Source organism: Phoca vitulina, unplaced genomic scaffold (assembly GCF_004348235.1).
Source record: "Phoca vitulina isolate PV1807 unplaced genomic scaffold, GSC_HSeal_1.0 scaffold100, whole genome shotgun sequence".
Lineage (NCBI taxonomy): Eukaryota > Metazoa > Chordata > Mammalia > Carnivora > Phocidae > Phoca > Phoca vitulina.
In genome coordinates this window covers 1,596,153-1,619,448 of record NW_022589803.1, presented here as the reverse complement: position 1 = coordinate 1,619,448, position 23,296 = coordinate 1,596,153, and the positions used below count along the sequence as shown (strand labels likewise).

Sequence of the window (23,296 nt, the reverse complement as noted above, 5' to 3'; positions counted from 1 at the left end):
TGGAGTCCCGGGATCGAGTCCCGCATCGGGCTTCCTGCTCAGCAGGGAGTCTGCTTCTCCCTCTGACCCTCCCCACTCTCGTGTGCTCTCTCTCTCTCAGATAAATAAATAAAATCTTAAAAAAAAAAAAAAAGAAATTCTGTCTGTAGAAAAGAGCCTGGGGCGGGGGGGGGGGAAGAAAAGAGCCTGGAGGGGAGCCCTAGGGCTCTGAGACATAGTAGCCGCACGATACCTGCCAACTTTCCAAGGCTCTCTGCCAAGTCCTCAAGGCGGGGAAGAGAACATATCCCCACCCTGGCCTCAGAAGCACATATCTAGAGAATGTGAAGCAAGAAACACTAGTCCTCTTGCAGCTTGTGCTCCGAAGTCCCAAAACAGCATTTCTGTGCCATTCTCTTGGTCAAAGCAAATTGCCATGCCGGCCCAGATTCAGTGTTTTGATGAGAGAGTCCATGTCTTGATGAGAGAAGCAGCTTACACACTATGGGGATGGGAGGAATTGTTCGTAGCCCTATTTGGAGGCCAGCTTACCACCCCCCCGCTCCCCGCCCCGTAGCTGATTGCACCTTGAGCAATCCCTGGAACCAAGTTGAGCAGATGAGCATGTGAACCTGAAGACAATCTGTGACTGGAAAGTGGAGGTCTGTGGAGACACCATAATCCGCCCTGAGCATCTGCCCATAGGGTGAGCTGGGGAAGGTGGTCTGCAGGGGGGAGGCAGGGAAAGGGAATAGCTGCGAGAAGGCATGAGGCCCTGAGAAAGTCGAGGGACAACCACGTTGGCTTCTCTTACTCCAGTTCTGGGGTCTTTGCTATACTTGGAATCCTGTTTTTGCCTGTGGGGGAGATTGCCTGCTGTGTCCTCACCATCCTCTGCTCTTACATGCAGTGGGAAGCTGTTGGCAGCTTTAAGCAGGTGCCTGGCATGATTTGATATATATATATATATTTTAAGATTTTAAGTAATCCCTACACCCGCATGGGGCTCAAACTCACAACCCTGAGATCAAGAGTTGTATGCTCCACCGACTGAGTCAGCCAGACACCCCTGATTAAAAAAAAAAAAAAAAATTTAAAGTAGGCTCCACGCCCAACGTGGGTCATGAACTCATAACCCCTGACATCAAGAGTCACATGCTCTACTGACTGAGCCAGCCAGGTACCCCCTGATATATGCTTTCTAAGGTATAAATCATTTCCCTGTGTGGAGAGTGATTTGGAGGGGACTGAGCAGTGGAAGTACTGAAATCTGTCAGGAGGCAATGGTCCATATCTGGAGAGGCAATACCGATATCGATAGATATCCATCTGGAGAGTGTCTTGGATTAGGGTGGTGATAAGGAAAGCAGGAGAGATGCTTTACAATCTGTTTTGGATTTCGAGCCATCAAGATGTGTTGGATGAGATGTGAGAAATGTGGTAAAGAGAGGAATTAAAGATAAGTCCCAATTTGGGGGCTGAATCAAGGCAAATGGAGGTGCCATTACTGAGACTCAGAAGCCTGGGGGAGAGGGGGGAGAAGTTTGAGGGAGGAGACCAAGAATTCTGCTCTGGACATATTAAGTCTGAGATGCTTGTTGGTATGCCCAAGAGGACATATCCATTGCTTCCCAGATTATACTCTAGCCCCTCCACTGTGGAGTGGAGGCCCCTCAAGTGAGTGCAGGGTCTGCCATTGCCAGGGCAGACCTTTAGCAATTTAGACACCCTAAACCCTGAAAAGATCAAGTGTCTTATCCCATATGTAATTCAAAATAGAAACACTGTTAAACACGAAAACCCCCAAATTACATGTTGCTGTAATTAAAATGACTTTACTCTGGATTTTTTGAATGCAAAATTCTGAATGATTTAATTAAATATAAACTTTTCTCCCTGCTTTGTTGGTGCCTCAAGTGCACGGGTAGTCAGCCTATTGAGTAATGTAGCCCAGAGCCAGTTCCCCAGTGGCCCCCAGCACAGGGCCTGGAGTTAAGTCAACATAAGAATGTTCCACAAATGAATAAATAAACAGTCGTATAAGTTTTCCTCCCTTGAAGATTGAGCTGACAGCCCTCTGAGAAGGCACTGAGACAGCGACCCACTGATATCGGAAACCTGGCACACTTAGTACCCACAGTCACTTGGTCTCCCAGGGTTCTGGTTTCCTAAGAAACTTTGGGGCTTTCTGGTGAGAACCTATCATTATCCTCAACACCACAGATCCCTGCTGCCCTCTGCTGCCCAATGGCCGAGTGCATGTGATTCTGCCCTGGAAAGAGTCAGTGAGTTGCCAGGGGAATTAAAAAACCCCAGGGTCCAGGGACTGAGGTGACCCATTCTCAGAAAGGTGGCAATGACCGAATGACTGGGGAATTAACTAATCCCGGGATCCAGGGACTGAAGAACCAAGTTATCCAGTATCTGAGATCCATCGACCTCGTGACCACAAAATCTAGTGGTCCAGGAACCCTGAAGCTGAGGACCCAGAGTTGAGAGGAAAGATCGTGATTGAAAGCCCGACGATCCAAGATCAAGGGGTTTTGTGAACACGTGCCCGCAGGGTCCTGGGATCCCCAGCCAGGTGTCCAGGGTTTCAGCGGCTCCTGGGTGGGGCGCCCGAAACTACAGCGCCGCTCCGCAGCGTCTCTCTAACCTCTCGGCGCCGCACCAACCTTCCCTTAGCATTCATTGGTGAGTCCTTGGAAGCGTGGACCAATCAAAGCCCTCCTCGTGTCTCCAGCCCCCTCCCAGTCGCCGCTCTGGAAAGCCGGGGGCGGGCCCACTCAATGCGGACCCAATGGCAATGCAGGTGGAGCGCCGTGCTGGCTGGCGATTGGCTGCCCATACAGGCTCTGTCAGAGCCGGATTGGCTGGTGGCGGAGACGGAAGCGTCCCATGGGCCTGAGCTGCCGGAGCTCGGCCGGGGCGATGTGGAGCGCGGGCCGCGGCAGAGCTGCCGGACCGGCGCTTCTGGGGCTGCTGCTGACGCTCTTGGTGCCGAGCAGCGGTGCCGCCAAGACCGGCGCAGGGCTCGTGACCTGCGGGTCGGTGCTGAAGCTGTTCAACACGCAACACAGGGTGCGGCTGCACTCGCATGACATCAAATACGGATCCGGTGCGCGGGGCCCGGGACTGGGGTATCATCAGGGGGGCGGAGCCCGGGGCCGGGGGTTTGAAGGTGGGGTGGTCTTGGGGGACTCTGCTGGGCTACGAGTCTGGGGGTCATCAAGGAGCCTGGCTGGGGGACCAAGGAAGCCAAGGACCGGCCGTTTTAAGGGGGTCGTCGGGATATCGGGGGCGAGGAGGGTCGTCCGGGAGCTGCAGGCCAAGGGACTTGGGAGTTCAGCCAGCGGCCAAGGGCCAGAGTTGGGGGCTGGGAGTGAGCCGTTGGGGTCCCAGGATTGAGGTTGTCTTGGAAAGTTTATGGTGTCCGGGTCAAGGGTAGGGAGTTCAGAGATTGACCGCGACCTCGGGGTGGGGTGGGGTGTCGCCCCTCAGGCAGCGGCCAACAGTCGGTGACTGGCGTGGAGGCGTCGGACGACGCCAATAGCTACTGGCGGATCCGCGGTGGGTCGGACGGCGGGTGCCCGCGCGGGTCCCCGGTGCGCTGCGGGCAGGCAGTTCGGCTCACGCACGTGCTAACTGGCAAGAACCTGCACACGCACCACTTTCCGTCGCCGCTGTCCAGCAACCAGGTGAGCCCTCGCCCCAGAGAGGCTCCTTGTGTGTGTGTGTGGGGGGGGGTCAGGGACAGAATCTAGACTCTTCCTCTCAGTGGCTCTGAGCTCAGCTTCCTGTGTGAAATGGGAATTTCAATTCAGAAATGTTTACTGAGCACCACCTCTGCGGGGCAGCTGACAGGAAGAGACATCTGCTGGATAGCTTATCTCCTGGGGTTGGGTTGGACCCAGGAAGGGGACTCACAAGGCCTTTGGGGTGGGGAATATGAAACCTGGCAGGGGAGGAGAAACGCAGGTTGGGTCTGGAAGGATGAGTAGTTCTCCAGGCCACAGAGGGGGGGAATTGGGGCTTTGCCCGGCCTGGGGAAGAGCTTGTGCTCCAATGGAATTCACTGTAACTGGAGGATGGAGAGGTGGAGGGGTGGAGTTGGAGTATAAGGGGGTTGTGGGGTCAGGGAGGGATTGGGGAGGAAGAGAGGCTGCTTGGGGGACTTGTCAGAAGAGAGTATGAAATAGAGACCTGTCGGCCTAGGGGTTGGATGTCATGCTGAGTGAGGCTCAGAGAGGTTAGGAAGGGGAACATGGAGGAGAGAGGAGGAGGTCTTAGCTACTTGGGTGCCAGTGGTTATCGCCCAGACAGATGGGGTAGGATGTGCATGTGTTTGAAGAGACCGTGTTGGGGAGAGCCTACTGGATGCTGGGGGTGGCAGGGTAGTGTCCCATTTTTCAGCTGTGGAAGCTGAGGCTCAGAAGGGTACAGGGAAGGACTCAAGGCCCAGTGCCCTGGGTGTGAGTGCTGCTGCCAAAGTGACCACAGGGGATTCAGTGTGCCTCTGGTGAGCACTGTCCTTCTATCCCCTGCACCCATAGGAGGTGAGTGCCTTTGGGGAAGACGGTGAGGGTGACGACCTGGATCTGTGGACCGTGCGCTGCTCAGGGCAGCACTGGGAGCGAGAGGCCACTGTGCGCTTCCAGCACGTGGGCACCTCTGTGTTCCTGTCAGTCACTGGAGAGCAGTATGGGAGCCCCATCCGTGGGCAGCACGAAGTGCATGGCATGTCCAGCGCCAATACACACAACACGTGGAAGGCCATGGAAGGCATCTTCATCAAGCCCAGTGTGGATCCCTCTGCAGGTCACGATGAACTCTGAGTGCCATGGATGGGTGGATGGAGGGTAGCAGGGTGGGGCATCTGCAGGACTACTCTTGGTGGAGACTTTGGGTTTGTAGGGGTTCTCAAGTGCCTTTGTGATTAAAGAATGTTAGTCTGTGATTGTGTTTTGCTGTAAGCCTGGGGGTGACCAGGAGGTGCCAGCCTCCCTGACCTGGTTCACCATCTCTTCCTTAGTGCAAAACCTCTTGTCTCCAGCACGGAATGACAGCTCAACCCATCCAAACCTTGATGCTCTTTCATGTACTCCAACACTGCCATCACAACACCCCTCTCCACCCTTAGATGGTCTGATGGCAGGTGACCCCAGTTCCCTAGCCCCTGAGCTCCATGAGCCTTCGTGTTAAATTCTCACACCCTAGCCTGCCTGGGCATGTGGCATCTCCAGCCCCCACTACAACTTGCCAGGGTCCCAAGGAGATAACAAAACTTCAAAAGATTTTGCAAGGGAAGGTAACCACAAAGACCTGCTACCTGTAGAGACCTGGGAAGGCTTCCTGGAAGGAGAGGCACAATTCCGGCAGGCAAAGCAATGCAACTTAAAGGCAGGAACAATAAACAGGAGGGCCCTAATAAAGGAAGGGAACAGTTAGTTTTGCTGGTGTGTAGGTGACCTCTAGAGGTTATGGAGGAGACTACAGACTTCTTGGACTTGCTACCTTGGCCCAGGTGGGGCTGTATATGTAGGAGGGGAGGGGTTTAAGGGAGCTGCTGGGGGTACAGAGTGCCACTTTCTGAATGAGAATACAAGAGCCCAAGGAGAAGCTGGGGGTAGCAGCTGGTGGGAAGGGCTTGGAGGAGTGTGGGCAGAGCACCTTGCAGGTGAGAAATCAATTGGCCTTATGGGGGTGTGAGAAAAGCTCTAGCCAATTGTGAGACTTGATGAGAGGTGGCTCACACTGTAGGCCCTGGACCATTACTTTCCCACCCTTTCAACCCATGAGCTCCTGCCCTGGTCAAACACAGACCTCCTGATCCCTCCATTGCCAAACGCTTCAAGCATTGTCTACAAGTTTAAGCTCCTCTCCCATCACTCACCTGACCTGCGACATGATTGCGGTACACCTAGATGAATAGCAGAAGCAAACAGTGTATAGCATGTAGGATCCTTGGGGAACCAAGGCTGAAGCTGTGGGAGCACTTAAGATGGCTCTAGACAGAATGCAGGACAAGACCAAAAATTAAATTGCAGCAACAGAGCACGCATTTACTGAACACTAAGTGTCGGGCACTTGGCCAAGGATTTACACAGCATCTCATTTGCTCCTGGCAACAATTCTATGAACAGGTTCAATTGTCTTAATTTTGCGGAGGAGGCAGCAGGTTGGTAAAGATTTAACCCAGCTATACCTGCCTCAGAAACTTTTGCTCTCAGCCATTGGACTGAGAGAATAAAATGGGGGGGGGGGGCGGAAGCAGCGATGCACTGTAGCCTAACCCTCCCCTGCCCCCACCCTGCACCAACACACATACATACACACACTGCAGCTGTGTGAAGGCTGAACGGTGTGTATCCTTATGGGTCATCAGCTCTGGGTAGGCACTTAATGTGTATCCACAAAGTGGATAGCAATCGCGGGGGGACTCAAGCTGGCACCCTCTTCCCCTTACCTCCCACAGATCCACAAGGCTTCACGGGCTCCAGGACCAGATCTCTGCAGCCCAGGCCTAACCGGGTGGCTTCAGGCCAAGCCAGGCGATGAGATGGGGTTGGTTGGGGAGCGGGGGCTACCTCAGCCGGGAAGCCCACTGCAGCCGAGTATCTTGTCCGGGAGGCACGGGGAGCGATGTCAGCACGCATAATGAAGCAGCCCGCGGCCCTGCTCCACAGAGAACTAGACAGAGGGTTCGGGCGTTTTCCCAGGATCGCAGCCCTCTTCCCAGTGGGCTCAGATGCGCGGACGGCGCCCCCCTCCGGGCTTCCAAGTGCTCTTGCCCGCGCCGCTATTAAACTCGCGGAGACTGGAGCTGAGAAAAGGCGGGCAAAATTCCTTTTGATAAGTTATGAATGGGGAGAAAGTGTTTGTAGTACTCATTGTTAAAACCACGGAGCCGGGGACTTGGCCCGCTCCCGGCCAATCGGAGCCCGGAGGCTATTTTGAAATCGTTCCTGTTTCAGCCAATAGGCGTGCAGCAGGCGAAGCCCCGCTCCGGCTCCGGCCAATGAGCGCGGCGTTATGCTAAGAAGCCGGGGGCCGGGCCCCGCCGACTGTCAGCGGGTTAAAGATGGAGCCGGCGAGCGAGAGGGCGCCACGAGGTGCGGGGTCGTCCTGATGGGGATGACGGGGGCGACCAACCGCCAGGACCTTTCTCTCGCTAACCTTCTGCGTCCTGCCCCGGCCTGGTTTGGAAGGGGCGTCCCGCCGCGTGAGTAGCAGGGTCCGAGGTGGAGGGCACAGGCAGGGCGGCCCTACCCGGCGGGACTGTGCGGAGGGGCGCAGCCCGGACCCCGGGCGCCTTCTCCGGGCAGGGGACTCCAGAAGGGCGGGAAGCCTCCCTTGTTCTTTTGCTTCGCTCTGGGCCGCCAGGAAGAGAATCTTTAGGACTGGAGCCCAAGTTGGGGGCTAGGGGCCAGGGATGGGGGCCTGAGCCGGCAGGGGAGCGTCGTTCGGAACCGGGCCACCCTCTTTCTCTCGGAGCCGCAGACCGAGTGAGGGCGTAGGGTCGTCGGGCTCTATCCACCCTCGCTCCGTGCGCGAGTGGGCTTCGGACTGCGGTGGAGCGCGGGTCCCTCTCCTTTGTGTGTTTGCCCCCTCCCCCGTCCGCTCCCGCTCCTGGGTTGGAGCTACCCCTCAGTCTGGGGTCTCTCCCGCACCGCAATGTGGAGAGTGCTGGGGAAGGGCCGGGACATTTCTGACGACCTCCAGGACCACAGCCCTGCCGAAATCCTCCCCGCCTTGAGGTCCAGGACAGGGCCCCTAGTCCCACCCCACCCACCCACGGTTGAGCTTCCCGCCTTGAGCTTACTGGGGGCCGTGGGGGTCCCCCCAGCTGGCCCCAGGTGCTCTGACGAGGTTGCACTACTGTGCTCTGAGAAGCAGTGCAATGATATTGTCAAAGCATCTGGGACCAGCCTTGGGAACCCCTCCTTCCCCACACTACCAACCCCCTCCCCAGGCCGGGCCCCTTGGGCCTGCAGGCCCTCCCCTCCCCCCCCTCCCTGGCCTCACTCTCTTCTCCATGGAAACTTGAGATCCTGGCCAGGCCTGGGCCTCTAGGGTCAGAGGGCACCCTTCCCCCCAGGCAGAAGCCCCACCCCAGTGGGCCTGCATTCCAGGTCTCAGATCCTCACGGACCACCACCGGACCACCACCGGGAGAGGCGCTGGCAGGCCTGCCTGACACTCTTTCCCTGTTGCACTACTGTGGGCCACTGGGAAGCAGTGCAATGATGAAAGGGCATCGGTCAGGCCCAGCCCACCACCCATAGCGCCTGAAGGGAGGGAGTTTTGGGGCCTCACTCCACTTCCTAGCAGTTAGGAGCAGGTGTGGAACTGGGCTGGACCCTCCATCAGAGGATTAGGTGAGTGCAGAGCTGGGGGATCCTCCCATAAATTCTCCTTCTGGGTTATGGCTGGACAGGAGCAAGGGGCAGAGGCCCTGGATTCAGAAAAGCTCTGGTTTGAAGAAGATCTTTCTACACTAACTCCCTGGGTAAGACTGGGGACTCCAGGTTCGGTCACGGCCTTGTAGAGAAATGGGGACCCACTGTGTTGCCTGGCTCAGACCCAGCTCAACTTTGACCATGTGCAGGTGAACTACACCCAGCCCTCCTTGAGGGCTTGGGGAGGGTCAGACTCTGGAGAGAACATTCTCCTAGGTTCTTAGGAGCAGCACTATCTGGGGTGGGTGGGTGGACTTGGGCTATGAAGCCCACAGGTGATACCCATCAACCATGCCAGTTTGTTCTCTTACAGGGAGGTATGCTGCCCTGAGACTGCAGGAGGAACCAAGAGGTGCCTGGCATGCACATCCTAACAGCTACAATTAGGGGGATTGCCAAGGAGCCAGGCCCCAGGCGTGCCTGTAAGGCCACCTCCTCTATCAGGACCTGCCGCAATGCAAAAGGCTTTTTTGTGTGCCCAGTGAGTCATTCAAGCCTGTCTCCTTTGAGAGGAGGCCTACGTTTCCAGATGGGCATTTGGGAGTACCTCTCACCCCTGGCTGAGCACATCAAGATGTCAGCTTCACCCCCACCCTGGGGGGTAGAAGACCGGGCATCCATGGCTGTAGGTGGCCATCCTTATTTCTGGGTAGATTCTGTGCCCACTGGCTGGAGACCCTCATACAGCTGTCTCTGGCCCTTGCTTGGGGATGCTTGTGAACTCAGGGCTTTGCTCAAATGTTCCCTCCTAGGGAAAGCCTTTCCTGGGCTCCACAGCATCCAATATCCCTCCAGCAGAGCCTGTTAGATTGAAATTTCTCATTGTGGCTGAAGTCCTCATTACACTGGGAGCCCTGAGGGCAGGGACAATGTCCCTTTTTATATCTCTCTTGGCAGTGCCTGGCACAGAGGAGGGGGCCAATACAACTTTAAAAAATACAAATAAGTACATAAAGTGTGAAGTATTATTAGCATAACATGGTGGGGGGGATTAATTAGGGGTCTGTTTGACCCCTCAGAGGATTTGTGCTGTATATAAAGGCAAATACTATATATTTCAAAGTAAAGTCTTTTTTTTTTTTAAAGATTTTTATTTATTTATTTGACAGAGACCCAGCTAGAGAGGGAACACAAGCAGGGGGAGTGGGAGAGAAGCACACAGCATCAGGAAGTAGAATGAAGATTTGAACCCATATGTATCATATCTGTTTGCACCCCTAGGCTAAAATTTTTTTTCCTCCTTGATTGTTTCCATCTTGCTCTCTGACCTCAAAGCAGGAGGAAGTGAGGGCCTACATTGGGAGAGGGTTGGTGGTTTGGCAGTGGGAGGTGAAAAATCTCTTTTGACGTCTCAGATACACTCCATGGATCTCAGGTTGATCGGGGTGAATGGGTGTGGAGGGCAACAGAGAGGAAGCAATCCAGGGTGGACCCCCTTATCAATGTGGCTGCGGTGGTTGGTGGTGACATCGCTGATCAAGTAGGAGAGGGAGAAGAGAAGCAGGTTTGGGGTTGGGAGGGAAGAAGCTGTATGCCAAACTGGATATGTTCAGCATGAGACGCCCAAGAAACAACCCCAGCCGAAACTTGGATGTGGTTCTGGAATTCAAGGGAGGTCTGAGCCTGAGACGCAGGTTGAGTTAGTTAAGTCAGCTCTGAGTTGGGACCAAGAAGTGGGGTAAGATCGTCCCAGATGGTACCGTGAAGATGGGGCCTTCTGAAATGCATAAGGAGCAGCTGGAGATGCTCGTGAAGAGGAAACCGCGAGTACAGAGCAAAGGAGTGGTTATACAGGGGAAGAGAGAAGACAGAAGCTGAGGAGGGTTGGGTTTGATGCTGGAGAGTAAATCAGGAGAGGAAGAGTGAAGTCTGGGACTAGAGGAGTTAGGGACTGAGTGAAGCCCTTGGGGTGTTGTCTACAGACCGCGAGGAGGGAGGGCGAGCACACGGAATGGGGAGGGGAGAGAACCTTAAAGAAGTTTGAAGAGGGGCGCCTGGGTGGCTCAGTTGGTTAAGCGACTGTCTTCGGCTCAGGTCATGATCCTGGAGTCCCGGAATCGAGTCCCACATCGGGCTCCCTGCTCAGCAGGGAGTCTGCTTCTCCCTCTCATGCTGTCTCTCATTCTCTCTCTCGCAAATAAATAAAATCTTAAAAAAAAAAAGTTTTAAGAGTATGGCTGCTGACCATGTTCTCTGCGTGGCCATGGCCGGCTCCCCCATCAAGGCCTGCAACACGCCAGCGGGACGGGGCCTCCGCGGTGCGCTGCAGCGTTTGCCCCGTCCGCGTTTGCCCCGTCGAAGGCTCCAGAGCGCATGCCCAGAGCGGTGGGCATTGTCACGTGCGGTCGCCTCGCGCGGATTGGCCCCCCGCCCGCGAGCTCCGGGGGGATTGGCTAGAGCGGTCGGGGCGGTGGCGGCGGCACGCCGAGGGAGGCTGCGTCGGCGCGGCGGCTGTGGGGCAGAGAGCAGGTGCGTCTTCGCGGTGCCCGCCCCGCCGCCCACGGCGACCCGATCCCTGGCCCTCGGGACCTGCCCCTGTCCCCCGGCCCGAGGCGGGTGGGGGTCGGCGCGCCTGGAGCCTCGGTGGCCCCGCCCCGACGGCCGCTCCGCCCCCAGGCCGCCCAGGCCCGCCCGCAGCCGCTCAGGGATGGAGGTCCTGGACGAGTTCGACAGCGAGTTCCCCCAGAGTGTGACCTTCTGCCAGCTCATCTCCGAAGAGGACTTCGAGAGGCAGGCGGCCACCTACACGGAGCGCGCGCTGCGCCGCCTCTTCCGCAGCATCGACCGCAACCCCGCGCTGGCCGAGAGGGTGGTGCGCAAGGGCAAGCTGGCCGAGTACGAGGGGCGCGGGCTCCTCTCCTTCCTCTGGGTGCGAGCGGGCCGGCGGGGCTGCAACGGGGGAGGCGGGGTGGGGACCACGGGGGCGGGTGCTCACACGGCTCCAGCTCGCTGTCCTCTGGGGCGGAGCTGTGAGGATAGGAGATTGGGGGCGGGGCGGGGCGGGGCGGGGCGGGGGTTGGGTGGGGAGGGAGCCTTCGGGCCTAGCTGGAGCTGCAGAGTAGGGTTCGCCCAGAAGCCCCAGGCGGCCCAGCTTGGAGAGTGCAGCCGGCGGGCGTCTCACCTGTCTGGCTTCCTCCTGCCTTGCCTGTCCCCTTGTCGTAGGCAAAGTTCTTCTGTGCAGTTCAGGGGGAGCTGAATTGTTGCAACAGCATGGGTGCCCTGGAGATGCACCAGCGCCTGGAGCAGCTGAAGAGGAGCATTCACCGCGTGCACCTGTACTCTCAGGGTGAGGCTCAGCCTCTGCCAGGCTCCAGTGCCCAGCAAACCTGACTCAGGTTCCCTTATCCCTGGTTCTGTGCTTGGCACTTTTTTTTTTTTTTAATTTGGTGTTTATTTTTAAAGTATTATGAAAACGAACATATACAAAACTGGAGACTGCAGTGAACACTCAGGTACCGGTCACCCTTCAGTTTCAGCAACTATCCCCATCTTGCCATGCTTGCTTCACTCTCTATTACCCCGTTCCCTTTTCTGGAGCATTTTTGGGGGAAATCTCAGACATCATTGTATTCTTGGATCCTTTAGAATGCTTTTTTATATATTAAAAAAAGACATTTTGTAATCACAATGTTACCTAGATATTATTGACAATTTTTTTTAAGATTTATTTATTTATTTATTTGACAGAGCGCGCTCACAGAAGCACAGGGAGGGGCAGAGGGAGAGAGAGAAGCAGGCTCCCCACAGATCAGGGAGCCTGATGTGGCACTCGATCCCAGGACCCTGAGACCACCACCTGAACCGAAGGCAGATGCTTAACCGACTGAGTCACCCAGGCGCCCGACGACAATTTCTTTTTTTTTCTTTTTTTTTTTTTTAAAGATTTTATTTATTTATTTGACAGAGAGAGACACAGCGAGAGAAGGAACACAAGCAGGGGGAGTGGGAGAGGGAGAAGCAGGCTCCCCGCGGAGCAGGGAGCCCGATGCGGGGCTCGATCCCAGGACCCTGGGATCATGACCTGAGCCGAAGGCAGACGCTTAACGACTGAGCCACCCAGGCGCCCCTCTTTTTTTTAAGATTTTTTTATTTATTTATTGAGAGAGAGAGTGATAGAGAGAGAGCATGAGAGGGGGAGAGTCAGAGGGAGAAGCAGACTCCCCGCTGAGCAGGGAGCCCGATGCGGGACTCGATCCCGGGACTCCAGGATCATGACCTGAGCCGAAGGCAGTCGCCTAAACAACTGAGCCACCCAGGCGCCCGCGACAACAATTTCTTAATATTAGCTGATACTTGGTTTGGATGTTAGGTCCTTTGAGGTTCCTTTTCACTAGGATGGCCATATACTTCGAGTCCACATTGGCACACTTGTGAGAGTGAAATGGAAGGGGGCCACACTAATGACCACGTAGGGATGGCAAGTGAGGGATGGCCACGTCTGTTGAAGTCCCTTTGAGGTGGGATGCCCTCACCTTACTCCCCCATGCCATCACCTTGAAGAACTGTGATGTCCTTTGGGGCGTTGCACTCAATGGGTTTATATCTGTTGTTAGGGCCCCCTGGTGCCGTTTGTCTTGTCCCCCTCTCCCTGTATTTCTTGGACAGTTGCTCTAAAGCCTTATGTTAGATGCGGGTTCAGTTCTTTTGGTGCATTTGTCTTCAGTGATACCCTAGCTAGTGGTGGAGCGGCTTTCTTCATTGTATCAGGAGGCCTGGCTCACCTGGGGGTCCCACTTTCCATGATGCTGAGTGTGAGTGTTCCACATCACCATTGCATCTGATGGACCCCCAGCATGTGTAGCTCTTAAACAGCCTCCCAAGGTAGTGTCCATGCTATTAAACTCATTTTACAGAAGAGGATATAGAGGCCCAGGGAGGGTAGCCAACGATGTGACAACAGTGTCACGTAGTAAGTAGTAGAGTCTAGACTTGAACTCAGGTATGGGTTGCTCTAGGGCTCGGGCTCTTAGCCTCCAGGTCAGTGCTCCCTGGTGGTAGTGATCGTCATTCTAGATGAGCCCTTTTAATGGGCTGTATGAGGCACTTGTTCATACCCGCTTTGCTGGTGTCCAGTAGAAATAGCCAGACTCATCAAATATAGGAAGAAAACCTAATGTGGAAAGAGGAGAGGGGGCAGGCCCCAGAGTCCTGCTACTCAAAGATTCTCTCCCTGAGCCCACTTCTGTAAGACCTCCTACAGAAGAGTTTCCTTACAGAGGAAAGGGCCTTTGCATACCCCCAGGATGGCCCTGGGGCTGGGTGTCGTTGGTGAACTCCCCGTCCGGGGCCTGGATACGCCAGGAAGGTGCTGGCTGACTTAGGAGCTTGGGGTAGGTGGCCGACTGACCTGTCTGGGACAAGCCCAGCCCTCCTTGGTGGTGATACTCATGTTACTTCCCCTGAAATTCTGGCCTTGAAGTCAGACAGTTGGGGTATGGGTCCTTCCTGGGCCTCGTACACTTGGAGCTTCCCTTTCTCCTTGTAAGAGAGAGACAAAAATAGCCTTTCCTCGTGGGGTAGTTGTGGGGTCGGTGAGCTGGTACATGTTGGTGCCTGTCAGCCGTGGCTCCAGGCGCTCTTACGTGGTGCCCTTTGGGGGAGGAACCTTGTGAAGAACCTGCACCATTGTTTGGCCTCGACGCTACCCTCTTCTGGCCATGGGGTAGGCACTCATTGGTCCCTTTTGTCACAGATGCCAAGAAGAAGAGAAGAAAGCCAAAGCCGAAGAAACCAGAACCCGTCCTCTTGCGAGACCACTCAACTTCCCCATGCCTGCCACCAGCCCTGCTGCCACCTCCACCGCTGCCGTCACCTGCCACCACCATGGCCGCCGTGGTGGCCCCATCACCCCCTGTCTACACCATGCCTCGGGTCTTTGGCCCCTTCCCTCCGCTGCCCAGCAAGTCGGTCAGTGAGCTCATCCCCCGGTCCGCATGGTCCCAGGAGCGGCAGCCCCTACCCCTCTGCTCAGAACCACCCCAGCGGCTTCCCCGGGCCCACGGCAGTGACTGTCAGAACTTTGTTTTTAAGCGGCAGAATGCTCTCTGGAGGCAAAGTCTTGGGTAGAATGTTGATGGATAAAGCAGATAAAAGGGGGTCTGCTCTGGTTGAAGGGTTGGAGGCACGGAGTTTCACCTGCTTGGCCTCAGCTGAGCAAGGCAGCTGCCAAAACATGGGGCAGAATCCTGGGGTGCCCAAAGGACAGGTGGAGAAGCATGGCCTGCCCCCCAACATCTCTAGCCCCACGCCTGCCCCGCTTCGTGGCTGGTGGTCTCCTTGCCTCTGCAGTGCCTTCCTAACCACATGCCTCTCCTGTCCCCTCCTTCTCCTGCACTCTCATGCCAGGCAGCCCCCAGTCCTCCCTCAGCTCCCAGCCCCCATCCGATCCCCGTCCCTAACACCAAGCTTGAGGTGGGCGCTAAGGATGACCCTGATGTATTTGCTGAATGAGTGATAGTCACAGAGTTTCCCTAGTTCTTGTGTAAGGTGTTTTTCTTCCAGTGGGGCCCCCAGACTTGTCCTAAGATTTTCTTTGTTTCCTGCAGATGGAGAAGTTGGAGGTTGCAAGGTCAGAAGTGAAATTGAACTGGCCTGGCCTGTCATCGAACCCAAAGAGGTGGAAGGAATTGATTCTAGGCTCAGGGCAAATGAAAAGAGAGCATTTTAGGGAGCACGTTGTGTGCCACGCTTGGTTCCCAATTTTTCCCCACCTTGTTGTCAATCCTCCCCACAATCCTGAGGGGTGGTTATTCCCATTGTACAGGGATGGAGTCAAGGCTCAGAGGTCTGCTCCGGGCCCGGGAGTCCCTGTGGGAGGGCCTGCCGGGGAGGAGCCCAGAGCTGATGTTTCCCTCTCCGCCCTGTCTTGCAGACACATGGTTGATCTGACCCCCTTGGTCCTCAACCCCGGAGGCTTCCATTTCTCGTACCTGGCTGGAAACAGTGCACACAAGCTCCATTGCCCTGGCTGCCCCTGGTAAGCACGCCTCTGGGCCTCTCTGGGGTGGGACATCGTCCTGGCTTACCTGGCATGGTGGCATCATGCCAGTGTGCACGAGGGCCAGAAAAATGTTCTGTATGATGGTCCTTCGCATTTCATGAAAGGACCCTAATGTAATCGGGTGCTGGAAAAGTTGCTCCCCCTTCCTAGTGTTTGTAAATGCTGAGAGTTGGAAACAAGCAGCTCAGAGACCCATTAGAAAGGGAACAATTCCATCAACTGTGGGTAGCCCTAAGGTTTATACACATGTGTTTTGCAAAGCAGGGATTTACTGAATAGGTGGTTTGTTTGCTTGTTTGTTTTAATCACCTGTTTTTGCCATTTATGGTGGTGTTATTTCCTATGTCATTCCATGGAGTGTTATTTCAAAGTATGTATTTAGACTGGCTACTTCATTGCATCAGATAATTTTTTTTTTAATGGCTATTTTTTAAAAAATATTTATTTATTTATTAGAGGGAGAGACACAACGAGAGAGGGAACACAAGCAGGGGGAATGGGAGAGGGAGGAGCAGGCTTCCCGCCGAGCCCGATGTGGGGCTCGATCCCAGGACCCTGGGATCATGACCCAAGCCGAAGGCGGACGCTTAATGACTGAGCCACCCAGGCGCCCCTAAATAGCTATTTTTTAGAGGAGTTTTAGATTCACAGCAAACTGAGAAAGTGCTGAGAGTTCCCATGTCCCCCTCCCCCCTACACAGGCACAGACTCCCCCACTATCAACATGCCCCACCTTACAGTTGGTGAACCTACATTGACACATCATTATCACCCAGAGTCCATATGTTTGGGCTCACTCTTGGCGTTGTATATTCTATGGGCTTGGACAAATTTATAATGACAGGTATCCACTATTGTAGTGTCCTACAGAACAGTTTCATTGCCTTCAAAATCCTCTATGCTCCAGCTGTTCATCTATCCCTCTCCCCTAATGCCTGACTACCACTGATCTTTTTACTGTGTCCATAATTTGACCTTTTCCAGGATGTTATATGCTTGGAATCCTACAGTATATAGCCATTCCAGATTGGCTTCTTTCACTTACGTTTCCTCCATGTCTTTTCATGGCTGGCTAGTTCCTTTTTAGCACTGAGTAACTGGGTATACTGTAATTTATTTATCCATCCACCTACTGAAGGACATCTTGGTTGCTTCCAAGTTTTGGTAATTATGAATAAAGCTGCTATATAAACATCTACATGCAGGTTTTGTGTGGACATAAGTTTTCAACTCTCTTACCAAGAAGCATGATTGCTGGATCATATGGTGATAATATGTTTAGTTTTTTTTTTTTTTTTTTTTTTTAAGATTTTATTTATTTATCAGAGAGAGAGAGAGACAGAGGCAGGCAGAGGGAGAAGCAGGCTCCTTGCTGAGCAAGGAGCCCGATGTGGGACTAGATCCCAGGACCCTGGGATCATGACCTGAGCCGAAGGCAGAGGCTTAACCGACTGAGCCACCCAGGCATCCCGATAATATGTTTAGTTTTAAAGAAACTACCAAAGTGGTTGTACCATTATGTATTCCCACTACCAATGAGTGAGAATGCAAATGACTTCTTATGTGTAAGAAACCTACACAGTTCTGTAAAGATGATTCTAAATTTAGTTGATGGAAAGTATATTCACGAAGACACCCAAAGTGTAAGCGAACCTTTAAAAATGTTTTTGGCTTCCTTAGTAATGAAAGATGTACACGTTAAGGTTACTAAGATTTATGCTCTATACCTATCAAAAAGCCCCAAGTAAAGAGAATCCTGTGCTATCAAGGCTTTAGGAGGAGACTCATTTTAGCAGTGAAAATACTATAAATTGGCTTTGTCCTTTTAAAAATTCTCTTATTGAGATAATTTGCATAGCATCATAATGAATTCACCCATTTAGTGTTCACTTTAGTGGCCTTTTATATATTCACATTTGTGCAACCATCACCACAGTCCAATTTTAGAATATTTCCATCATGTCAAAAAGAAGAGAGTGAAAAGACAACCCATAGACAACCCACAAAAAAACCCATTCCAAAAAATGGGCACAGGACTTGAATAGACATTTCTTCAAAGAAGGCATACAAATGGCCAATAAACACAGGAAAAGATGCTCCCCGTCATTAGACATCAGGGAAATGCAAATGAACACCACAGTGAAATACCACGTCACACCCACTAGGATGGCTCTCATCGTAGAGACAGACGATGACAAGTGTTGATGAGCATGTGGAGAAATTGGAACTCTAGTGTGTGGTCGGTGGGAATGTAAAATGGTGCAGCCATCATGGCAAAAAGGTATGGCGGTTCCCCAAAATGTTAAACATAGGATTACCATATGACCCGGTAATTCCCCTCCCAGGTATATGGCTGAAAGAACTGAAGTAGAGACTCAAACAGATGCTTGCACGTGAATGTTCATAGCACCAGTTTCACAGTGGCCAAAAGGAGAAGACAACCCAAGTGTATCCAAGATGAACAAAATGTGACCTAGCCATGTAATAGAATGTTGAAACAAGTGAAAGAAGCCAGCACGAAGGACAAATTATTGTATGGTTCCTGTCACATGGAATATCTAGAATAGATATCTTTAGGCAGAGTCCTAAAGACAAAGTAGATGAGAGGTTACCAGGAACTGGGAGAAGGGAGTGAGTTGCTTAATTGTACAGTTTGTTTGGGGTGATGAAAAAGTTCTGGAAATAGATAGCGGTGATGGTCACAGGACATTGTGAATGTATCTAATGCCACTGAATTGTACACATAGAAATGGTTAAAATGGTAAATGTTATGTATATTTTACTACAATTAAAAAAAAAAAGAAACCCTAGCACCACTTAGCTGTCACCCCCAGGTCCTCTACGCCCAGCCCTAGGCAGCGATTAACTTACTTTCTCTGTGGATTTGTCTGTTCTGGACATTTCATATAAATGAAACCATACAATAACATGGTCTTTCGTGACTGCCTTCTTTCATTTAGCATAATGTTTGCAAGGTTCATCCATGTCATAGCATGTGTTACTGCTGAATTTCCTGGCAGAATAATTTATTTTTATTTATTTATTTTTAAAGATTTTATTTATTTATTTTGGAGTGAGAGCGAGTGCACTCCTGTGAGTGGTAGTGGGTGGGGAGAGGGAGAAGGAGAGAGAATCTCAAGCAGACTCTGTATTTAGCACAGAGCCCGACGCAGGGCTCGATCTCACAACGCTGAGATCACGACCTGAGCCCAAACCGAGAGTCGGATGCCTAACTGACTGACACACCCAGGTGCCTCCAGAATGATTTATTTTTTATTTTTAAAATTTTTTATTTAAATTTGAGTTAGTTAACATATGAATTTCCTGTTTTTTAAATTTCTTTTTTTTTTTTTAAGATTTTATTTATTTGACAGAGAGAGACACAGCGAGAGAGGGAACATAAGCAGGGGAAGTGGGAGAGAGAGAGCAGGTTTCCCGCTGAACAGGGAGCCCTACGCGGGGCTTGATCCCAGGACCCTGAGATCATGACCTGAGCCGAAGGCAGACGCTTAACGACTGAGCCACCCAGGTGCCCCTTAAATTTCTTTTTTAAGACTTAAAATTTTTTAGAGCAGTTTTAGGTTCACAGCAAAAGTGATAGGAAAGTACAGAGAGTTCCCATACGCCCCCTACCCCCCCACGTGCACAGCCTCCCTCATTATCAACATCCCCTCCAGAGTGATGCGTGTGTTCACAACTGATGAGCCTGCACTCATACATCCTAGTCGCCCAAAAGTCCATCGTTTACATCAGGGTTCCCTTTTGGTGCTGTACATTCTATGGGTTGACTTTCTTTTTATGGTTGAACGGTATTCCATTGTATGGATATATTGCATTTTCTCTATTCATGAGTCGATGGACATTTGGGCTGTTTCCATTTTTTTGGCTCTTGTGAATAATACTGTTAGGAACATTTGTGGCCAGGTATCTGTGAGGACATAGTTTTCAGTTTTCTTGGGTATACCCTTAAGAGTGGAATTGCTGGGTCATATGGTAAGTCTGTATCTTGAGGAACTGCTGAAGACACAAGTCCCTCATCAGACATAGGATCTGCAAACATTTCCCCCCACTGTGTGGGTGGTTTTCTCACTTTTTCAGTGGTGTCTTTTGAAGCACAAAAGTGTAAGGTTAGTCCTTTTGAAAGGCAGTTTAGAAAGGAGCCATAGACGTTTTCAAATTCTTTGCTCTGGTATTTTTTTTTTTTTTTTAAGATTTTATTTATTTATTTGAGAGAGAGAGAGCACAAGCAGGGGGAGCAGCAGAGGGAGAGGGAGAAGCAGGCTCCCCGCCTAGCAGAGAGCCCGATTCGGGACTCCATCCCAGGACCCCGGGACCATGCCCTGAGCTGAAGGCAGACGCTTCACGACCGAGCCACCCAGGTGCCCCTAGGCATAGTTTTATAAGGGTGTGATTCAATTAGACAATGTCATTTCTTTTATCTTGCCTTTGTCACTTACCATGATGGCCATGGGGACTGGTCCACTTCTTGATGGTCTTTTGAAGCTGAGCTTCGTTGGCTGCATAATAAATACCCTGTGCATGTAGGGCTATCACTTAACTCCACAGGCTTCCACGAACACATGAGGTGCTTCTAGTTGTCTTCTCTACGAGTATAGTTAGTGCTGGGATTAAAGTCTTTATGTGCGAAGCTGTTCCTGAACTTCAGATGAATTTCCTGAAGCGGAATTATAAGGGAAATGGTCTGAACAGTTTTCAAAACGACTCTTTTTTCAGATTCTAAAAAATATGTATTTACTGTAGATAATTTGAAAACCGCACACAAAGGAGAGGAAAAGCCATACCAAATCACTCTTATGCCCACTGCCAGAAATAACCAGCACTGGCATATATTTGTCTTTTCCCTGTGGAAACACATGTCTATACACATATGGTAGTCTGTTACCTAACTGGGAGTGTCCTGTTAGGCAGCTTTGTAGCCAGCTCTGGAATGCGTTTCTCCTCAGGTCTTTAGAAATATACTTAAGTTCACCAATAATAATAGATGCAAAATGCTCCACTGTATGGATGGAATATTTCCTCAACCATTCTTGCTCGTTGAAACATTGCACTGATGGGGACAATTTTAGGCTCTTGTTACGTATTGCTTTCTGAGTGAGCTGTGTTCTCATGATGCTATCATCAAAAGTGGGTTATTTTTCATTGGCTTTAAAAAGTTTACAAAAGCAGGACATGTTCTATGGGAAAGAGTTCACAATAGAGAAATGAATACGTGTAATATAAGAGGCCCCTGCTCCTAGGAGTCCCACTGCTAAGAGTTTCACGTGTACCCTTCTGACACCCACACAAATATACACTGGTTAATTCTGTAACCAAAGCAGGATTATATATTGCACGTACTTCCCAGCAGCTTGCTGTTTTCCACTACTGTGCCACTGGGGCATCTTTATTTGCTGGGATATACAGACCTACGTCAGCCCTTCAACAGCTGCAGAACCGCCTGCCACGTGGCACCTGTGGTTCCTTTAGCCATCCCCCGAGGAGCGTCTAGGTTGTTTCCAGGTCTTCACAATCACAAACATTGCTGCAGTGAACAGCCTGGAACAACCATCCATGGGAGAGAGTTCTGGAAGTAGAAATGTATTGCGAGCCATCCCACAGCCTGAAGCGTTGTCATGTGTACTTCTGGCGGCTCTTTGTGCCAGTATCCCACCTCACGGACGTGTCTTGGCTGTCTCCTGCACAGGACCTCGGCTTGTGGTGGTCCCCCCAATGCTGAGGAGACACCACTCCCTCCTGTGAAGGCCTCCATCTTCACCCCGCCTGTCTTGCTCAAGTTCCAGCCTGTGCCAAGACCCAAAGATGACTCTGAGAACGACCCTAGCAGCACAGAGCCTGAGCCCCACAAGAGGGGCCCATAACCTCTCCCCTACAGAAGGTGGCTAAAGGAATGAATAAAGTTCCCGCGGAGGTGCCTTATTTGCGCTGGGCTCCCTAGAGGCTGTACAATCCCATGGGCTTCCTCCAGTCGAAAGAGGTGTTCAGGCTAGTGCAAGCCTGAGCCCCCCTCAGCCTGAGCCTGCATACAGTAATTGGTCAGGTCAGTGCTACTGTGAAGTCCCCTCGCTTGCACTCTAACATGGGAATTCAGCCATGGTACTTTTTTTTTTTTTTTAAAGATTTATTTGAGAGAGAGACAGAGATAGTGAGAGAGAGCATGAGTGGGGAGGAGAGGGAGAAGCAGGCTCCCCGCTGAGCAGGGAGCCCGATGTGGGGCTCGATCCCAGGACCCTGGGATTATGACCTGAGCCGAAGGCAGCTGCTCAACCAACTGAGCCACCCAGGTGCCCCAGCCACGGCGGTGTGAAAGAGAAATGAGTGATGAGACAGTGCTGCCTTTCCCTACGGTGTCTGTGGCCCCTTTGGGCCTCACTTGACCCCACTGAGTTGCAAGTCTACCATTTTTTCCTGCACTTGGCCCCTAAACTCAAGCCTTATCCTGGTGTGGGTTTAGAAACCGTGATCTGTTCCCACCCTGGAGTAAAATAAGCTGGTGTATTAGTTTCCAACTTGGCACCTCCCTAAGGAGCTTCAGAGACAGTGACTCCTCTCACACAACAACCTGAGAATCAAACCTGCATGTGAGATGTGAGTCCTCACAAAATGCTTGGGGACTGCTGGATTAGCAGATATTCATTGAACCCTTGTGTATGCCTCACACCTTGCTTGGGACTGGAGATAATAAACCAAGTGGTTGGGGTCCCTGCTCTTAAGGAGCTCACATCCTATCCTCATGTGTGTGTGTGTAACCAGTGCATAGATCTAATTAACAGGGTTATAAGTTGTGGTAAGTCCTGTGGGAGCTGAGTTGGGCTTGTATGTGGTGGGCTGTCAGGGAAGGCGTCTCTGAGGAGATGACCTTTATATTGAAACCTAGAAAATTAGAAGGAGGCAGCCATGAAATGAGAAAGGACACGGACAACTGGCTTTGGGTGATTGGCTAGTGGTACAATTGACTAGTAGGGGGTACAGGAGGTATGGAGAATTCTGTTTTGACCAGACATGTTAAATTTGAGATCAGTGGTACCTAAGTAGAGGTCAGGAATCTGGAGTGTTGGCCGTTTAATGATGAGAATCAAGGGATACAAGTGGTATTTTTTTTTTTTTTTTAAGATTTTTTTTTTTTTTTTTTTTTATTTGAGAGAGAGAGAATGAGAGAGAGCAAGCACATGAGAGGGGGGAGGGTCAGAGGGAGAAGCAGACTCCCCGCCGAGCAGGGAGCCCGATGCGGGACTCGATCCAGGGACTCCAGGATCATGACCTGAGCCGAAGGCAGTCGCTCAACCAACTGAGCCACCCAGGCGCCCCTACAAGTGGTATTTAAAGCCACGAGCCTGGGCAAGATCACCCAGTGCTTGGGTGTAGACGGAGGCCCAGGGCTTAGGCTGGGGCACACGAACATAGTGATCTGGTCGAGGGAAGGGTCCTTAAGAAAGGGGAACAGATGAGTGAGGGCTTTGGACTTTCGGGCTTAATGGCCACTTGCCCCTAATTCGCCCAGGAGAGGGGCCTGGAGGTGGTGGAGACTGAATGGGAGGAGAACGGGCATACAGCGAACGTGGACGTGGCTTTGGAGGCGTCTGCCGCGGAAGGAAACAGACGCTGGTGGGACTTGCGGGGCCCCGCAGACTTTTTTTTAAAGATCCAGGTGAAACCAGGGCGGGCTTGAGCAGGGACGGCACATAGCCAGGGCTGGATTGGTATGCGAAAGGTCCAGAGAGAGCATCCCCCACCCCCGCCCGGGAAAGTGGGGCTTCGAGGCAGAGGCCTCTCGGCCCACCCGCACCTAAGCCCTACCGCGAGCTCCGCCCAGGCACCCTAGGACCAGGCTGTACCTGTTG

At 52.3% G+C, this 23,296-nt stretch overlaps 2 protein-coding genes across 2 annotated transcripts; both read left to right on the top strand.

Annotated features, from left to right (window-relative positions):
- Positions 1 to 2,856: 2,856 nt before the first annotated feature.
- Positions 2,857 to 4,976, top strand: SDF2L1 (stromal cell derived factor 2 like 1). Its single transcript, XM_032397610.1, has 3 exons — positions 2,857 to 3,097; positions 3,481 to 3,677; positions 4,533 to 4,976. The coding sequence occupies exons 1-3, from the start codon at positions 2,878 to 2,880 to the stop codon at positions 4,812 to 4,814; spliced, it is 699 nt and encodes a 232-aa protein (XP_032253501.1). The 5' UTR covers positions 2,857 to 2,877; the 3' UTR covers positions 4,815 to 4,976.
- A 5,879-nt stretch (positions 4,977 to 10,855) lies between these two features.
- LOC116627709 (pollen-specific leucine-rich repeat extensin-like protein 1) lies at positions 10,856 to 21,374 on the top strand. Its single transcript, XM_032397595.1, has 7 exons — positions 10,856 to 10,906; positions 11,054 to 11,306; positions 11,600 to 11,723; positions 14,130 to 14,344; positions 14,983 to 15,053; positions 15,309 to 15,413; positions 21,142 to 21,374. Exons 2-7 carry the CDS (start codon positions 11,085 to 11,087, stop codon positions 21,314 to 21,316), a joined length of 912 nt encoding a protein of 303 aa, XP_032253486.1. The 5' UTR covers positions 10,856 to 10,906; positions 11,054 to 11,084; the 3' UTR covers positions 21,317 to 21,374.
- Positions 21,375 to 23,296: the final 1,922 nt, after the last annotated feature.